Below are 18709 nucleotides of genomic sequence, written 5' to 3' on the forward strand. Positions count from 1 at the left end.
CCGGCCCTGCATCGTATATATTTCCTGCGAACTGGACAGTGATCTAAGTTGTCTGGTCCCGGGTTCCATCCGACGTCCATTGAAGTTGTCAAATCTGGCGGGAACGGATGAAGAAGAGAAATATGTCCACGCTTGTGCCATATGCTAATCGGCCTGAACGAAAACTTGGCAAATCTTAGCCTCCAAGGCAGCAAATTCCTCACGGTTACTCTCGAATACGCTGAGTAGCCTCTTATATTATAGTAATGAGGGGCATTGAGGTTCCCCATCCAAGACCCAGCGATAAAAGCGATGAAAAACATCGCGAGTTTCAAATTGGCTGCCATGTCCGACGCTAATACATTCATTGTTATTATCTTTTAGAGTAAGTGCTTCTTTTCTTGGTGATTAACATCATTTTATGCATCTTATCTCTGCAATGTTTTAGTCTACCCAAACCCTTAGATCAGGGGGGAAACCTTACCTGTGTAAGATCGAGGTGTCCGCTTTTTTATCCTAGTCCGTTGGCACCCAGCTCAACACACTCGAATTGCTTGCTTTATATTGGCCTGGCTCCACCCGGATAGGTGCCGTTGGCAATTAGGTACGCTCGGCTGAACACGGAGCGAAGCAAACAACTTATAGCGCGAGGCTGTCACCGGCGCATTCGATACGGATTTCATAATTTTTCGTGGTCTAAAATTCAGAACTATCAGTTTTCGAAGCAAGGTAAGTATAAATCTGTTATCTCTTATTTTTGTTTAATTTATATAACAGATTACTATGCGCCGATGACAGCCTTGCAGACTTTCCACCTCGCAGGCTAATAAGTTTGCTTCGCTCCGTGTTACCTCTAAGAATAACAGCCGATTCCAAGCTACGAACAAGCTTCGAAACCATTGCCTGGGCTACCTGTGATTTGAGCTCAGCTCAGCATAAAGAGCCGGGGCTGCGTCAGGCTTGGCAAGAGATCTGGCATTAAGAACCATGCACTTTTGGACTATTCTAGGAGCAGTGGGTCCTGAGAAAGGTTTAATCAACGAGAGAGTTTGCGTTCGTGTCGTTTTCCTTTCGTGATAGCCATTGCGTGACTAATTTGAAATAACAACAGGAATCTTGTAAACTTTGCTGTTTAGTCTTTCTTGTCCTTGACCTTTTTCCCGGCCCTGCATCGTATATATTTCCTGCGAACTGGACAGTGATCTAAGTTGTCTGGTCCCGGGTTCCATCCGACGTCCATTGAAGTTGTCAAATCTGGCGGGAACGGATGAAGAAGAGAAATATGTCCACGCTTGTGCCATATGCTAATCGGCCTGAACGAAAACTTGGCAAATCTTAGCCTCCAAGGCAGCAAATTCCTCACGGTTACTCTCGAATACGCTGAGTAGCCTCTTATATTATAGTAATGAGGGGCATTGAGGTTCCCCATCCAAGACCCAGCGATAAAAGCGATGAAAAACATCGCGAGTTTCAAATTGGCTGCCATGTCCGACGCTAATACATTCATTGTTATTATCTTTTAGAGTAAGTGCTTCTTTTCTTGGTGATTAACATCATTTTATGCATCTTATCTCTGCAATGTTTTAGTCTACCCAAACCCTTAGATCAGGGGGGAAACCTTACCTGTGTAAGATCGAGGTGTCCGCTTTTTTATCCTAGTCCGTTGGCACCCAGCTCAACACACTCGAATTGCTTGCTTTATATTGGCCTGGCTCCACCCGGATAGGTGCCGTTGGCAATTAGGTACGCTCGGCTGAACACGGAGCGAAGCAAACAACTTATAGCGCCAGGCTGTCACGGCGCATTCGATACGGATTTCATAATTTTTCGTGGTCTAAAATTCAGAACTATCAGTTTTCGAAGCAAGGTAAGTATAAATCTGTTATCTCTTATTTTTGTTTAATTTATATAACAGATTACTATGCGCCGATGACAGCCTTGCAGACTTTCCACCTCGCAGGCTAATAAGTTTGCTTCGCTCCGTGTTACCTCTAAGAATAACAGCCGATTCCAAGCTACGAACAAGCTTCGAAACCATTGCCTGGGCTACCTGTGATTTGAGCTCAGCTCAGCATAAAGAGCCGGGGCTGCGTCAGGCTTGGCAAGAGATCTGGCATTAAGAACCATGCACTTTTGGACTATTCTAGGAGCAGTGGGTCCTGAGAAAGGTTTAATCAACGAGAGAGTTTGCGTTCGTGTCGTTTTCCTTTCGTGATAGCCATTGCGTGACTAATTTGAAATAACAACAGGAATCTTGTAAACTTTGCTGTTTAGTCTTTCTTGTCCTTGACCTTTTTCCCGGCCCTGCATCGTATATATTTCCTGCGAACTGGACAGTGATCTAAGTTGTCTGGTCCCGGGTTCCATCCGACGTCCATTGAAGTTGTCAAATCTGGCGGGAACGGATGAAGAAGAGAAATATGTCCACGCTTGTGCCATATGCTAATCGGCCTGAACGAAAACTTGGCAAATCTTAGCCTCCAAGGCAGCAAATTCCTTTTATTTGCCCTCGAAGCAAATAAAAGGAATGTCTTAGGCTTACCCCCCCCCCCCCCCCCGGCCCCTGAACAAAATCTTCTGATTACAACCTTGCTAAAACTGAGTTAAACCTCTGTTTTTAGGGGATTTTGGAGCAGATGATAATCGCAATTGGAGCCGTACCATAAAAAAAACCGCGAGATTAATTTTCGCAGAAAAAAAAATTGAATTTAAGTGTACAAGCGAAAATTAAGCTGAATAATTTATATCTACAGAAATGGTATAATTCACACCAGTTACCGCCGACCACCTCCAAGTTGTCCAGGGTCCTCTACTTTTTTTACCGTCAGGTTTTCATGTGAGTGTGGTCGATATTTTTGCCGGCAGATCCTGTGCGGATGATGCCAGAACTTCTTTTTCAACACTGGTACTCGAAGGGAGCTTCTTGAGTCCTTAACATTGAACTGCCATGTTTCACTCCCATACGAGAGGCAGCTATCATGGGTTAAAAACTGGATCTAAGTGGTATAACTGGAAAGACTAACAGGCAGCTGTAGAAAAACTCGATGGTCTGCGTAGGTGTGGTGTAGACAAGGTATAAATCAACACAAGGTTGATGAGGTATGTTAAAAGCCTCTGTGAAACAGAGTGGTTGCGCTGACGTTAGCCCTTCGTCAGAGCAAAAGCTTAGTGGTCTTCCTGTATTTCTTGGAGCCCCATACCTTCTTCTAAAAGCTGTTTGTCTGCAGTTTGTCTGTAGCCACACCAACCGTATTCCTTTTCCACCTTATTACCTTGTTCAGTTTGTGTGGTTTATCTCGCAAAGCACCCTGAAGGGCGGGGCTTAACTCACACACACCATTAAGTTTTCATAACTCATTTAATACCGCGCTCACACCAGCACTTAAACCAGTTTAAAGGTAGTTTAATTAAACTGGTTTTAATCTCAATCTCCCAAGAGTGGACAGAACCAAGAACAAAACTGAATAGAAAGTACTGTACATGTTACTAAGTGATCATTTAGCTAGTAAAAATTTGGGCAAAAAAAAACCTTGTTTAACTAAACATGATGGTTTTGGTGTGAATGCAGCATAAGTGATACAATTAAGACGTTAAGACGTATACTTTATACATATACATTTTATACAAAATTCAATCTAAATAACGCAAAGCTTTCAAAAATAAGCCGATAAAAATGGGCGCTTTTTCCCTCTTGGTGTTTTGATAGGAAGACAAATTGGCGGTTGACCGATTCTCTTTAAGAAAAAGCGTTCAAGATAACCTTTTCGTTTTTGAGATGGGGAGCGGGGTAGGCTTTTATTAGAAAGCCAATAGGTATAGAGCAGTCATTATTCGGCGGGATTTCATAGCGGGATCGTATTTCTATGTCTACGTCTTAGTCCATGTCCCTGTCCGTGTCCATGCCCAAGTCCATGTCTACGTCTATGTCTATGTCTACGTCCATGTCTATGTCTATGTCTACGTCCATGTCTATGTCCATGTCTATGTCTATGTCTATGTCTACGTCCATGTCTATGTCTACGTCTATGTCTACGTCCATGTCTATGTCTATGTCTACGTCCATGTGTATGTCTACGTCTATGTCTATGTCTACGTCCATGTGTATGTCTACGTCTATGTCTATGTCAACGTCTATGTCTATGTCTACGTCTATGTCTACGTCTATGTCTATGTATATGTCTACGTCTATGTCTACGTCCATGTCTATGTCTATGTCTATGTCTACGTCTATGTCTACGTCCATGTCTATGTCTACGTCTATGTCCATGTCTACGTCTATGTCTACGTCCATGTCTATGTCTATGTCTACGTCTACGTCTACGTCTATGTCCATGTCTACGTCCATGTCTATGTCTACGTCTATGTCTATGTCCATGTCTATGTCTACGTCTATGTCTACGTCTATGTCTACGTCTACGTCTACGTCTATGTCTACGTCTACGTCTATGTCCATGACTACGTCTATGTCTACGTCCATGTCCATGTCTATGTTTATGTCTACGTCTATGTCTATGTCTACGTCTATGTCCATGTCTACGTCTATGTCTACGTCTACGTCTGTCAGTATATTTGTTATCTGCACATTTCAAGTATGTACTTTTATGTTCTATCAGTCGGCACTCAGTGTTAAGATACAGTGAATCAATAAGGCAATTGAGATTTATTACATTTTTGTTAAGGGATACAGAAATCACAAGCGACAAAACCTCGCTAGTTCTAGTATGAGATGTGAACGGCAGGTACAACGTTGTCGGCGTCAAACTTATTCGATACGTGAACGATCCTTAGAGCGCTACGGCTCGACAGCAGCAGTAGTTGGGCCCACAGCCCGTCACGGTACACGAGTGATGCCTGAAGACAGCCAGGCCAAGCTTACGGGAGTCCGTGTAGTCGTCATAGTTATCAGCCAGGGAGGGCTGTCTCTTGTATACATGGAGGGACTCGGTACAGGTCCAGGTTAATTGCTGAACTTCTTTAGGGCCCTAAGATGTTAGTTTAACCAAGTCACTAGAGTCGTACGTAATAAGGAACAATGTCAACACCTGTCACCGATGCTTGTGGCTAAAACTGTTAATTACTCACTTCCACTTAGTACTAAACACTTAGACACTCAGTAGCATATCAAGGTCACCCACTACGAACTGTAACCAAACCCTAACCCATTACCCTTATTACTTTAATTTCCCGAGACACAATCATATCGCGAGGTTCGCGATTCTTAAAACATCCTTAGCTATTCATTGTTACCCACTGCCAAATCCATGTCACCCACTACCAACTTCATGTCACCCACTTCCAACTTGATGACACCAACTGCCAACTTCATAAAACCAACTGCCAACTCCATGTCACCCACTGCCAACTTCACGTCACCAAATGCCAACTTAATGTCCCCGACTACAAACTTCATGTCACCCACTGTCAACTTCATGTCACCCACTTATAACTTCATGTCACCTACTGTCAACTTTGTCATCCACTACCAACTTCATGACACTTACTGCAAACTGTTTACTCTCTGCTATGACCTATTGTCTTACCTCTTTTCCTCTCCCCTGCTTCCCTTTGCCCTCCCTGTCTTTATTACCTTCTGCTATAGCGCCCCTCCCCTCTCCCATATATCTGACCATTTGTCCCCCATTAACCTATAACTGACCTGTTCTCGTAGCTTGGGGTCTGTGCAGATTTTACGGCAGTCGTCCTTGTCTCCACATGTCCTCCGTACGGCGTATATCAGCCCTGGGCCGTCTGCTGGAATTGCTGAACAGATAGACATCGCTATCTCGTCTAGGTAGTTATAGAAATACGACCGGAAACCACGCCGGTGTCGTTCCAGCATTGCTTTAATAGAAGATATAGGACGTCATAATAGATAAAATGGGAGTTGTAAGAGAGAGGTCACAAAACCAAAAGGACACAGGTGATTATCTTTTTCCTTTACAATTTAATCTTTTCCAAGAGAAAAGTCGTGACGTAAAACATCATACTACTTGGTGACTTATTTTCAAGCTTATTTGACTAAAACTCTCGTAAAAGATAAATAATGTGGGATATCCCCGCCATAACAGACAGAAAAAATACAGCAAAAATGTTATACAAGAAACATAGACTCTACAAGAAACAAACTTTACAACATCTTACAAACTTTTCGCTAACAAGGACGCCTTCGGAAAAAAACTTGTGAAAATGCAATACAAAGAAATTGACTGAAGTTAAAAAGCTTTGAGAATGATTATTTAGTGCTTTATTTCCCGGCGCTTTCATAGCCCCAATAGGCAAACAAACTAATCGATAACGCATGGGCCACTGGACACGTTAACATACAATAGTAATGAACCAACAGTGTTGTTTACCTTTCTCCCCTCTGGCCAAATATGGTATAAGCAAAAGCAACGAGAGTTTTTGCCAACAGACTCGCATTCTAGCTTGCAGAGATCCGTGTTGTTGTGGAGTGATTTGTGAGGAAGGAACACGCTGGTGACGCCCCGAACAGAGTATGCTTTAACACGCCACTTGGAAACTAAGAGGGTACCTGTTTTGGCAGACAAACTAACGAAGGTAAATAGAAACCGGCAAAGCTACAATTCCTAACAAGCAATATTAAGTGAAACCCTCATTAATCAAATTCTCTTATTATTAACAATCACTGAATTTGATATACAATTGCCACAGGCATAAAATGTAAGCGAAAGCAGAAAAAAATACATCGAGTAAACCTGCATCTTAATAATAATAATAATAATAATAATAATAATAATAATAATAATAATAATAACAATAATAATAATAACAATAATAATAACAATAATAATAACAATAATAATAACAATAATAATAACAATAATAATAACAATAATAATAACAATAATAATAATAATAATAATAATAATAATAATAATAATAATATCTTTATTAAAAATAATCCCGACAGACAGACGTGGCGGGTTACAAACCATTAACTACTTATATACTTCTCTACTAAATAAGGTTAAAAAGACATCTATTTACAAAACAGCGTTTGAAACGCTCAGTCTTTACTTGCGGCAAGATAAAATCATGCCCCCTTTTCCTCAGGCTGCGGGTTTTCCGTTTCGGCAGCATGCAACTCAGGCAGTGGTTGTCATCTGATGTTATCCTCTCCCATAGTTTGACGTCCCTATCTCTGATTATTTTTGCAATTGGTGTGTAACTGGTTGTGTACTCGTATCTAGCAGCACGCTTACAAAAACGATCGACTTGCAATAAATACTTGCTGTCGTATGCACAGGCCCAGACTTCAATAGTATAATAGAACAGGGACATAATGAGACTGTCAAACAAAAGAGTGAGTTTTTGCATGGTGTATCCGTAAAATTTACAAACTCTTAAAATGTATAACCTACTGCTGGCCTTAGAAATCATTTGTTCAAAATGAGTGTCCCAATTACATGGTTGTTCATTGAACGTCACGCCTAGTAATTTAAGTTCCTCTTTCCTACTTATGTCTGGTTCAGGTTCTGGAATGGGCTTCTTTGTCCTCCCCCTGACTACCATTTCCCATGTTTTGGAGAGATTTAGCGTCATCCGATTTTCCTTTGACCAATTCTTGATATTCTGAACTTCAACTGAAGATAAATCAGCAGAGTTATGTCGTTGAGAAATGCTCAGCGTGATGTCATCGGCGTACTTAACCAAGAGTATCTTACTAGGGTTGACCGGGATAATGTCGTTTACCATAATGGAAAACAAGACAGGTCCAAACACAGTCCCTTGAGGAACACCTCTGTCGATCTCGACAAACTTCGTTGACACTCCATCCACCACCACCCTTTTTACGGTTACCCAAAAAGCTAACAATCCAGTTAATGACATAAGGATTAATGTCATAGCACTTTAGCTTTCTGCATACTATCTCATGGGAAACAGAGTCGAAGGCCTTGCTAAAATCAAAAGAAAATACTCTGACAAAGTCAACGTCCGTGTCTAACCAGTTTAGCCAATAGTGCTGACACTTAAGCAAGGCCATGGTGGTATTGTGGCATTGCTTATAGGCAAACTGATCAGATCGTATTTGTGAGTTCAGAGCAGATGACACTTCTTGTTTGCAGACCAGCCTTTCGAAGATTCTCATTATGATGTTAGTCAATGATATAGGCCGTAACTGATTGCATTCGTGCAATGGCGATTCTTTGAAAAAGGGACCATTTGATGTTTCAGAGAGCTGTGGAGATTTTGGTAATGACAGGTGCCAGGTGATGGCCATAATCTCGCCAGAGCCAATATGGGAACTCATCAGGCCCAGAAGCATTTCTCTTTTGATGAATTAAGAGATTTGTTACTGCGTGCTCGTCGATAGAAGGGACTTTGCAACCCTCAGGTACCGGCACTAGCGCCGGAGCTTTATATGCATCATCCGTGTTAATGGCCTGGAAATAGATGTTAATTTCATCAGGCTGTAACACCATACTAACAGGAGTCCCCTGCGATTTCCTTCCCGTAATCCTATTCGCTACGTCCCACCACCCCTTGGAGCCCCTAGAGTGTTCCTTGTTTTCATTCTGAACAGACATCACCTGGTTCATGCGGATTAATTTATTAATCCTTTCTTGGCGTATGGTGTTCTCAGCCTCGCTGCGAACCGTGAAGACTTGTTCCTGATGTTACAGAGATGTTTGACCAAGGGCGACATATAGGGTGGGTCCCTGGATGACATTTTGACCTTGATACAGGGGAAACTTTGATCAAACAAATTCCACAATTTGTCATTCAAAAGTTCGTACGCATTCCTCAGGATTCTCAAAGTTGAAATCTTCAGCCCACTTCAGCTTTGAGATCTCTAATTTCGAGTCCATAGCAACCTTCCTATGGTCACGCGTGTCCCTGAGGCTGACATATTTTCTGCTGGGTTTAACAGGGGCCAATGGCGGTACAGTGACTACAAGATGGTCGGATCTTACAAGACCTTTGTTCACTGAGCCATGTTTCCATAGGAAAGGATAATTAGTGAGAAAGACATCCAGAATACGTTCTCCCCTGGTGGGGACCTTGACCATTTGGTGTAATGCATGTTGACGCGTAAACTCACTAATGTTCAACTGATTTATATCACCAGCTATGATGATCTTAGCATTAGGGTTCTCCAGTAAAATCTGGTCACACTTATCAGACATGAAGTCAAGTAATTCAGCTGCATCATAGACTGGGTTTGGAGGGTGGTATATACTAGCCGCATAAAATTCCGAGTTTGGTGTTGTTATTATGCACCAAATAGTCTCAGATTCGAAACTAGCAGCTACATTGAGCACTGATCTTCCAATCATTTCGGCAGATGATTGCATTCCCTCCACCAGCTCTGAGATCCGCTGGGTCCTTCCTCACCATCACATAATCATCAGGGCAGATCAAGTGCATAGAATCTTTTTATTCAACCATGACTCAGAGACGAAGCATATGTCGATCTTATTTGAGCACAGGTAGCCCAGGCAACGGTTTCGAAGCTTGTTCTTAGCTTGGAATCGGCTGTTATTCGTAGAGGTTAAACGAGTGGATTGAACTCGCGATTTTTTGTGAAACATTGCTAATAAAATTGCCTTAAAATTTAAAACATGCCTTGTTGTTGTCATATTTATGTGTAATATACGATTTTGGGGGGTTTTTGTAACGGAATATATGACTTCTCTCCCCCTACTAAGGAAAGAAACAAGGTTGTAGGCGCCATTTTCGGTAGCACTCAAATACCGTCGAAATTCGCGAGGAAAATACAACAAACGAAATATTTTTATCTCGCAGACCTATGCCAGGGTACACTTACATTCGATATGTGGCAAAACATCCGAGCTAAATCATTTTCCCTGGCCGCTAGCCATTTTTTAAAACGAGTAAGCAGCGATTTGAATCCTTGACCGGCGCCGTTGGCAATAAGTTACGCTCGGCTGAACACATGGCGCCTCCAACCTTGTTTCTTTCCTTAGTAGGGGGAGAGAAGTCATATATTCCGTTACAAAAAACCCCCCAAAATCGTATATTACACATAAATATGACAACAACAAGGCATGTTCCAGGTTTTAAGGCAATTTTATTGGCAATGTTTCACAAAAAATCGCGACTTCAATCCACTTGTTTAACATCTACGAATAACAGCCGATTCCAAGCTACGAACAAGCTTCAAAACCGTTGCCTGGGCTACCTGTGATTTGAGCTCAGCTCAGCATAAAGAGCCGGGGCTGCGTCAGGCTTGGCAAGAGATCTGGCATTAAGAACCATGCACTTTGGGACTATTCTAGGAGCAGTGGGTCCTGAGAAAGGTTTAATCAACGAGAGAGTTTGCGTTCGTGTCGTTTTCCTTTCGTGATAGCCATTGCGTGACTAATTTGAAATAACAACAGGAATCTTGTAAACTTTGCTGTTTAGTCTTTCCTTGACCTTTTTCCCGGCCCTGCATCGTCTATATTTCCGGCGAACAGGACAGTGGTCTAAGTTGTCTGGTCCCGGGTTCCATCCGACGTCCATTGAAGTTGTCAAATCTGGCGGGAACGGATGAAGAAGAGAAATATGTCCACGCTTGTGCCATATGCTAATCGGCCTGAACGAAAACTTGGCAAATCTTAGCCTCCAAGGCAGCAAATTCCTCACGGTTACTCTCGAATACGCTGAGTAGCCTCTTATATTATAGTAATGAGGGGCATTGAGGTTCCCCATCCAAGACCCAGCGATAAAAGCGATGAAAAACATCGCGAGTTTCAAATTGGCTGCCATGTCCGACGCTAATACATTCATTGTTATTATCTTTTAGAGTAAGTGCTTCTTTTCTTGGTGATTAACATCATTTTATGCATCTTATCTCTGCAATGTTTTAGTCTACCCAAACCCTTAGATCAGGGGGGGAACCTTACCTGTGTAAGATCGAGGTGTCCGCTTTTTTATCCTAGTCCGTTGGCACCCAGCTCAACACACTCGAATTGCTTGCTTTATATTGGCCTGGCTCCACCCGGATAGGTGCCGTTGGCAATTAGGTACGCTCGGCTGAACACGGAGCGAAGCAAACAACTTATAGCGCGAGGCTGTCACCGGCGCATTCGATACGGATTTCATAATTTTTCGTGGTCTAAAATTCAGAACTATCAGTTTTCGAAGCAAGGTAAGTATAAATCTGTTATCTCTTATTTTTGTTTAATTTATATAACAGATTACTATGCGCCGATGACAGCCTTGCAGACTTTCCACCTCGCAGGCTAATAAGTTTGCTTCGCTCCGTGTTACCTCTAAGAATAACAGCCGATTCCAAGCTACGAACAAGCTGCGAAACCATTGCCTAGGCTACCTGTGATTTGAGCTCAGCTCAGCATAAAGAGCCGGGGCTGCGTCAGGCTTGGCAAGAGATCTGGCATTAAGAACCATGCACTTTTGGACTATTCTAGGAGCAGTGGGTCCTGAGAAAGGTTTAATCAACGAGAGAGTTTGCGTTCGTGTCGTTTTCCTTTCGTGATAGCCATTGCGTGACTAATTTGAAATAACAACAGGAATCTTGTAAACTTTGCTGTTTAGTCTTTCTTGTCCTTGACCTTTTTCCCGGCCTTGCATCGTATATATTTCCTGCGAACTGGACAGTGATCTAAGTTGTCTGGTCCCGGGTTGCATCCGACGTCCATTGAAGTTGTCAAATCTGGCGGGAACGGATGAAGAAGAGAAATATGTCCACGCTTGTGCCATATGCTAATCGGCCTGAACGAAAACTTGGCAAATCTTAGCCTCCAAGGCAGCAAATTCCTCACGGTTACTCTCGAATACGCTGAGTAGCCTCTTATATTATAGTAATGAGGGGCATTGAGGTTCCCCATCCAAGACCCAGCGATAAAAGCGATGAAAAACATCGCGAGTTTCAAATTGGCTGCCATGTCCGACGCTAATACATTCATTGTTATTATCTTTTAGAGTAAGTGCTTCTTTTCTTGGTGATTAACATCATTTTATGCATCTTATCTCTGCAATGTTTTAGTCTACCCAAACCCTTAGATCAGGGGGGGAACCTTACCTGTGTAAGATCGAGGTGTCCGCTATTTTATCCTAGTCCGTTGGCACCCAGCTCAACACACTCGAATTGCTTGCTTTATATTGGCCTGGCTCCACCCGGATAGGTGCCGTTGGCAATTAGGTACGCTCGGCTGAACACGGAGCGAAGCAAACAACTTATAGCGAGAGGCTGTCACCGGCGCATTCGATACGGATTTCATAATTTTTCGTGGTCTAAAATTCAGAACTAACAGTTTTCGAAGCAAGGTAAGTATATATCTGTTATCTCTTATTTTTGTTTAATTTATATAACAGATTACTATGCGCCGATGACAGCCTTGCAGACTTTCCACCTCGCAGGCTAATAAGTTTGCTTCGCTCCGTGTTACCTCTAAGAATAACAGCCGATTCCAAGCTACGAACAAGCTTCGAAACCATTGACTGGGCTACCTGTGATTTGAGCTCAGCTCAGCATAAAGAGCCGGGGCTGCGTCAGGCTTGGCAAGAGATCTGGCATTAAGAACCATGCACTTTTGGACTATTCTAGGAGCAGTGGTTCCTGAGAAAGGTTTAATCAACGAGAGAGTTTGCGTTCGTGTCGTTTTCCTTTCGTGATAGCCATTGCGTGACTAATTTGAAATAACAACAGGAATCTTGTAAACTTTGCTGTTTAGTCTTTCCTTGACCTTTTTCCCGGCCCTGCATCGTATATATTTCCTGCGAACTGGACAGTGATCTAAGTTGTTTGGTCCCGGGTTGCATCCGACGTCCATTGAAGTTGTCAAATCTGGCGGGAACGGATGAAGAAGAGAAATATGTCCACGCTTGTGCCATATGCTAATCGGCCTGAACGAAAACTTGGCAAATCTTAGCCTCCAAGGCAGCAAATTCCTCACGGTTACTCTCGAATACGCTGAGTAGCCTCTTATATTATAGTAATGAGGGGCATTGAGGTTCCCCATCCAAGACCCAGCGATAAAAGCGATGAAAAACATCGCGAGTTTCAAATTGGCTGCAATGTCCGGCGCTAATACATTCATTGTTATTATCTTTTAGAGTAAGTGCTTCTTTTCTTGGTGATTAACATCATTTTATGCATCTTATCTCTGCAATGTTTTAGTCTACCCAAACCCTTAGATCAGGGGGGAAACCTTACCTGTGTAAGATCGAGGTGTCCGCTATTTTATCCTAGTCCGTTGGCACCCATCAAGTCTCATTCCTGTTGCCAAGGTCCATTGGCACCCAGCTCAACACACTCGAATTGCTTGCTTTATATTGGCCTGGCTCCACCCGGATAGAGTGGAATTCTGATTTCCGGTCTCTAAGCCTAATTCCAATGATTCCGCGTGAACTTCAGACAATAATTTCTTCAGACAAAAAGTGCTATTTTGTTTCGCCTAAGAATCTACCTTAATCTTCCACTCAATGTATCTTTTCGGTGCATTTGGTCGCCAGATCCCTATTCTTTTCTTTAAGATTGAAGTTAGATTCTTGAAGCTTTAAAGTAAGCGTAATAAAGGACGACAAACATGGCACATTCTAAATTCAAATCTTTATTTTTTGATTTTCATATAAATTTTGATGTCTTAAAATCGCTTCTCACAGTCCAATAGAACTACGCTCGGGCGACCTGTGTCAAGATCCTTATCACAGAGATAATGACGCAAATAACAGGTGGAAAATGTTAGTTTTTCTCGTGTTTTAAAAACAATAGAAACCCCATCGAGTAAATGTGACTTATCACACAAACCTCCATGGGTTCCTAAAATGGCTTAAAATAAGGGAAAATAACCTCTTTACTTTTCGCAAATTTCCATGGATGCTCGAAAACCTTCGTGCTTGAGTTTTGGGACATGTTTGTTTGTGTACTATTCGCGCTTTTCATGGAGTGGAAGGCATAAGTGTCAATATTCATTTCTTTTCTTTGAGTGAGCCACACAAGAATGCAAAACGAAGACGTGAGGGGGCGATACAAAAACATGATATCTTATTTCACTAAAAGACTTCACAAAATAACGGATTCAACATACCTATAACTTATTTTTGGTGATAACTTATAGGAATATTAAGGGAGCCCGCGCACCTTTCAAAAGTGCCTAGCAGTGCGGCAAAAAAATAGATAAATTTTATAAACATAAAATAAATATAATAACGCGCAAGAAACAATTACGCGAGAACCTACTTAAACCATCAGAAATAAATACAATGCATTAGATTGTCCTAATAAACACTCTTATTTTTGGCACAAAGGTGAAACTGACTAACGACGTCACATGGTCGGAAGTTTTTTAAAATATTGGAACCAACAAACATATCTGTTAATCAGATTTAGAAGGTTGAATTCTTCAATGTAAAATACTTTTCTTATTCATCTCTTTCAAGGGTGGGCTTATCTATGCGTAATGGGCTATGATAGGCATTTAGCTCTAAAAAAACAATTCGCCTTCCCACAACTCTTTTCGACGCGAGCCTGCAACCGACGTCAGGCGTGAAAAATGTAAACAAGATGATAAAAGTTTGTTCTTGTCCTCGGTTTCACGACCGCGTCGGAAAGAGTTGTGGGAAGGTGCGGAGAAGGTGAATCAGTATCAGTATCTCGTAAAATACACTCGCTTACTTGCCAACCTTGAAAGATAAAAAAACCGGGAGTTACTTCAAATCCAAGAACTCTACAAGAAATGTTTTATGAATTTTCCTGGGAGATTACAGTAAATGTATAGGAAGTTTTGATTTTTTTTTGCAGGAAGATGAAGGCTAATAATCGATAGTCTCCCGCAAAATCCGGGAGTACTCGTTGGGATACACTTTGGTTCAAGGGTTTAATACAATTTCTTTCTGGACCGTCTGTGTTACCACCAGTGTTAGCAATGTCAGAAAAGCAAAACAGGAAGCCTGGCACATAAACCTTTGGTTGCTTCATCAGGAAAGCAAGCACAGAAAGTTTGGAAAAATATAAAGGACATATAAAGCCTGGCATAAATACCGTTGGTTGTCAAAGAAAAATCAGAAGAAAAAAAAACACACACAAAAAGCCAGGCAAAGGCAGACATAACAATTATGGCAGACCTACCTTTGGTTGTTAAAGTGAAGTCCAACAGTAAGACTTTGTGCAGCCGGTTATTAAATAAAAGGCATTGAAAGAATCCTCCTTCCTTAAAAGCTCTGTTATCCCTTACGCCCTCCCACTTATTTCCAATAAGCCTCGTTTCTCTGTTTAGCCCATCTCCTTGCCTTGAATAAATATAACCACACTCTCCTGATATAACTCGACATGTTTTCAAGAGTACCCGAGATCTTGCTGGTTAAAAACTTTAAATGTCTTTGTTAACGTTGAGCATAATTTGTGTCCAAAACTGAAAACAAATTTTTGGAAATAAGACCCCTTTCTTAATTAGGCCTCCCTCTTCAATACATAAACAAGGTCCAGGGGCTTATTTAGCTTTAAAGGTACTGACTGCAATGCAATGTGAAGCATCTGTTTTAGTGTATCTTAGTGCCAACTTTTGGCGTCAATTTAGCATATCGAATTACACCCCAGTCTAAGAGTAAGAGCAAAAAAATGTTATTTAAACGATCAGTTATAACAAAAGCACATAGTGCACTAAACAGGGCTAAAGCTAGTACGGCGGCAATCTCCCCCTTTCCGCCGACCGCCTCCAAGTTGTCCAGGGTCCTCTACTTTTTTTACCGTCAGGTTTTCATGTGAGTGTGGTCGATATGTTTGCCGGCAGATCCTGTGCGGATGATGCCAGAACTTCTCTTTCAACACTGGTACACGAAGGGAGCTTCTTGAGTCCTTAACATTGAACTGCCATATGTTTCACTCCCATACGAGAGGCAGCTATCACGGGTTAAAAACTGGATCTTAGTGGTATAACTAGAAAGAATAACAGGCAAGCTGTAGACAAACTCGATGGTCTGCGTAGGTGTGGTGTAGACAAGGTTTGAATCAACACAAGGTTAATGAGGTATGTTAAACGTGTCTGTGATACAGAGTGGTTGCGCTGACGTTAGCCCTTCGTCGGAGCAAAAGCTTAGTGGTCTTCCTGTATTTCTTGGAGCCCCATACCTTCTTCTAAAAGCTGTTTTTCTGTAGTTTGTTGTAACCACACCAACCGTATTCCTTTTCCACCTTATTACCTTGTTCAGTTTGTGTGGTTTATCTCGCAAAGCACCCTGAAGGGCGGGGCTTAACTCACACACACACCATTAAGTTTTCATAACGCATTTAATACCGCGTTCACACCAGCACTTAAACCTGTTTAAAGGTAGTTTAATTAAACTGTCTTTAATCTCAATCTTCCAAGAGTGGACAGAACCAAGGACAAAACTGAATAGAGAGTACTGTACATGTTACTAAGTGATCATTTAACTAGTAAAAATTTGGCAAGTTATCTAAACATGATGGTTTTGGTGTTAATGCAGCATAAGTGATACAATTAAGACGTTTTATACTTTATACATATACATTTTATACAAAATTCAATCTAAATAACGCAAAGCTTTCACAAATAAGCCGATAAAAATGGGCGCTTTTTCCCTCTTGGTGTTTTGCTAGGAAGACAAATTGGCGGTTGACCGATTCTCTTTAAGAAAAAGCGTTCAAGATAACCTTTTCGTTTTTGGGATGGGGAGCGGGGTAGGCTTTTATTAGAAAGCCAATAGGTATAGAGCAGTCATTATTCGGCGGTGTCGTATTTCTATGTCTACGTCTTAGTCCATGTCCATGTCCCTGTCCGTGTCCACGCCCAAGTCCATGTCTACGTCTATGTCTACGTCCATGTCTACGTCTATGTCTACGTCTACGTCCATGTCTATGTCTACGTCCATGTCTATGTCTACGTCCATGTCTACGTCTACGTCCATGTCTACGTCTATGTCTACGTCCATGTCTATGTCTACGTCCATGTCTATGTCTACGTCCATGTCTATGTCTACGTCCATGTCCATGTCTATGTCTATGTCCATGTCTATGTCTACGTCTATGTCTATGTCTATGTCTACGTCTATGTCTACGTCTATGTCTACGTCTATGTCTACGTCCATGTCTATGTCTACGTCTACGTCTGTCAGTATATTTGTTATCTGCACATTTCAAGTATGTACTTCTATGTTCTATCTGTCGGCACTCAGTGTTAAGATACAGTGAATCAATAAGGCAATTGAGATTTATTACATTTTTGTTAAGGGATACAGAAATCACAAGCAACAAAACCTCGCTAGTTCTAGTATGAGATGTGAACGGCAGGTACAACGTTGTCGGCGTCAAACTTATTCGATACGTGAACGATCCTTAGAGCGCCACGGCTCGACAGCAGCAGTAGTTGGGTCCACAGCCCGCCACGGTACACGAGTGATGCCTGAAGACAGCCAGGCCAAGCTTACGAGAGTCCGTGTAGTCGTCATAGTTATCAGCCAGGGAGGGCTGTCTCTTGTATACATGGAGGGACTCGGTACAGGTCCAGGTTAATTGCTGAACTTCTTTAGGGCCCTAAGATGTTAGTTTAACCAAGTCACTAGAGTCGTACGTAATAAGGAACAATGTCAACACCTGTCACCGATGCTTGTGACTAAAACTGTTAATTACTCACTTCCACTTAGTACTAAACTCTTAGACACTCAGTAACATATCAAGGTCACCCACTACGAACTGTAACCAAACCCTAACCCATTACCCTTATTACTTTAATTTCCCGAGACACAATCATATCGTGAGGTTCGCGATTCTTAAAACATCCTTAGCTATTCATTGTTACCCACTGACAAATACATGTCACCCACTACCAACTTCATGTCACCCACTTCCAACTTGATGACACCAACTGCCAACTTCATAAAACCAACTGCCAACTCCATGTCACCCACTGCCAACTTCATGCACCCACTGCCAACTTTACGTCACAAAATACCAACTTAATGTCCCCGACTACCAACTTTATGACACCCATTGCCATCTCCATGCCACCCAGTACAAACTTCATGTCACCCACTGTCAACTTTATGTCACCCACTTATAACTTCATGTCACCTACTGTCAACTTTGTCATCCACTTCAAACTTCATGACACTGCAAACTGTTTACTCTCTGCTATGACCTATTGTCTTACCTCTTTTCCTCTCCCCTGCTTCCCTTCGCCTTCCCTGTCTTTATTATCTTCTGCTATAGCGCCCCTCCCCTCTCCCATATATCTGACCATTTGTCCCCCATTATCCTATAACTGACCTGTTCTCGTAGCTTGGGGTCGGTGCAGATTTTACGGCAGTCGTCCTTGTCTCCACATGTCCTCCGTACGGCGTATATCAGCCCTGGGCCGTCTGCTGGGATTGCTGAACAGATAGACATCGCTATCTCGTCCAGGTAGTTATAAAAATACGACCGGAATCCACGCCGGTGTCGCTCCAGCATTGCTTTGATAGAGGATATAGGACGTCATAATAGATAAAATGGGAGTTGTAAAAGAGAGGTCACAAAACCAAAAGGACACAGGTGATTATCTTTTTTCTTTTTCCTTTACAATTTAATCTTTTCCAAAAGAAAAGTCGTGACGTAAAACATCATACTACTTGGTGACTTATTATCAAACTTATTTGACTAAAACTCTAGTAAAAGATAAATAATGTGGGATATCCCCGCCATAACAGACAGAAAAAATACAGCAAAAATGTTATACAAGAAACATAGACACTACAAGAAACAAACTCTACAACGTCTTACAAACTTTTCGCTAACAAGGACGCCTTC

General features: G+C 41.9%; 3 protein-coding genes across 4 annotated transcripts in view; all 3 read right to left on the minus strand.

The window, feature by feature from the left end:
* Nucleotides 1-4620: 4620 nt before the first annotated feature.
* LOC116611362 lies at nt 4621-13551 on the minus strand. Of its 2 annotated transcripts, none has more exons than XM_048730135.1 (4): nt 13124-13551; nt 6333-6511; nt 5636-5820; nt 4621-4961 (listed from the first exon to the last, which is right to left on the minus strand). In XM_048730135.1, exons 2-4 carry the CDS (start codon nt 6397-6399, stop codon nt 4764-4766), a joined length of 450 nt encoding a protein of 149 aa, XP_048586092.1. In that variant the 5' UTR covers nt 6400-6511; nt 13124-13551; the 3' UTR covers nt 4621-4763. The 2 variants fall into 2 exon arrangements, with proteins under 2 accessions (XP_048586092.1, XP_048586091.1); XM_048730134.1 differs by lacking the exon at nt 13124-13551 and adding an exon at nt 10851-11098.
* Nucleotides 6872-8152, minus strand: LOC125568270. Its single transcript, XM_048730128.1, has 2 exons — nt 7731-8152; nt 6872-7690 (listed from the first exon to the last, which is right to left on the minus strand). Exons 1-2 carry the CDS (start codon nt 8087-8089, stop codon nt 6958-6960), a joined length of 1092 nt encoding a protein of 363 aa, XP_048586085.1. The 5' UTR covers nt 8090-8152; the 3' UTR covers nt 6872-6957.
* A 3551-nt stretch (nt 13552-17102) lies between the features above and the next one.
* LOC116611365 overlaps nt 17103-18709 on the minus strand; it is a 28491-nt gene continuing 26884 nt past the window's right edge. Inside the window, exons 4-5 of the mRNA XM_048730137.1 lie at nt 18191-18375; nt 17103-17458 (exon numbers count right to left, since the gene is read on the minus strand). Of these exons, the coding sequence (XP_048586094.1) occupies nt 17261-17458; nt 18191-18375 (383 nt within the window). The 3' untranslated portion in view covers nt 17103-17260. The remainder of the gene's footprint in view (nt 17459-18190; nt 18376-18709) is intronic.

Source organism: Nematostella vectensis, chromosome 7, assembly GCF_932526225.1.
Source record: "Nematostella vectensis chromosome 7, jaNemVect1.1, whole genome shotgun sequence".
Lineage (NCBI taxonomy): Eukaryota > Metazoa > Cnidaria > Anthozoa > Actiniaria > Edwardsiidae > Nematostella > Nematostella vectensis.

Bases quoted from the DNA above. Each gene is read 5' to 3' on its own strand.
- LOC116611362 (XM_048730135.1), bottom strand. From the start codon at position 6,399: ATGCGAGTCTGTTGGCAAAAACTCTCGTTGCTTTTGCTTATACCATAT. The intron at 5,821-6,332 runs GTAAACAACACT...CTTCTATTAAAG, and splicing joins TTTGGCCAGAGGGGAGAAAG to CAATGCTGGAACGACACCGG. The intron at 4,962-5,635 runs GTCAGTTATAGG...CTAACATCTTAG, and splicing joins ACCCCAAGCTACGAGAACAG to GGCCCTAAAGAAGTTCAGCA.
- LOC125568270 (XM_048730128.1), bottom strand. From the start codon at position 8,089: ATGAGAATCTTCGAAAGGCTGGTCTGCAAACAAGAAGTGTCATCTGCT. The intron at 7,691-7,730 runs AAGGGACTGTGT...TTCCATTATGGT, and splicing joins GATCGACAGAGGTGTTCCTC to AAACGACATTATCCCGGTCA.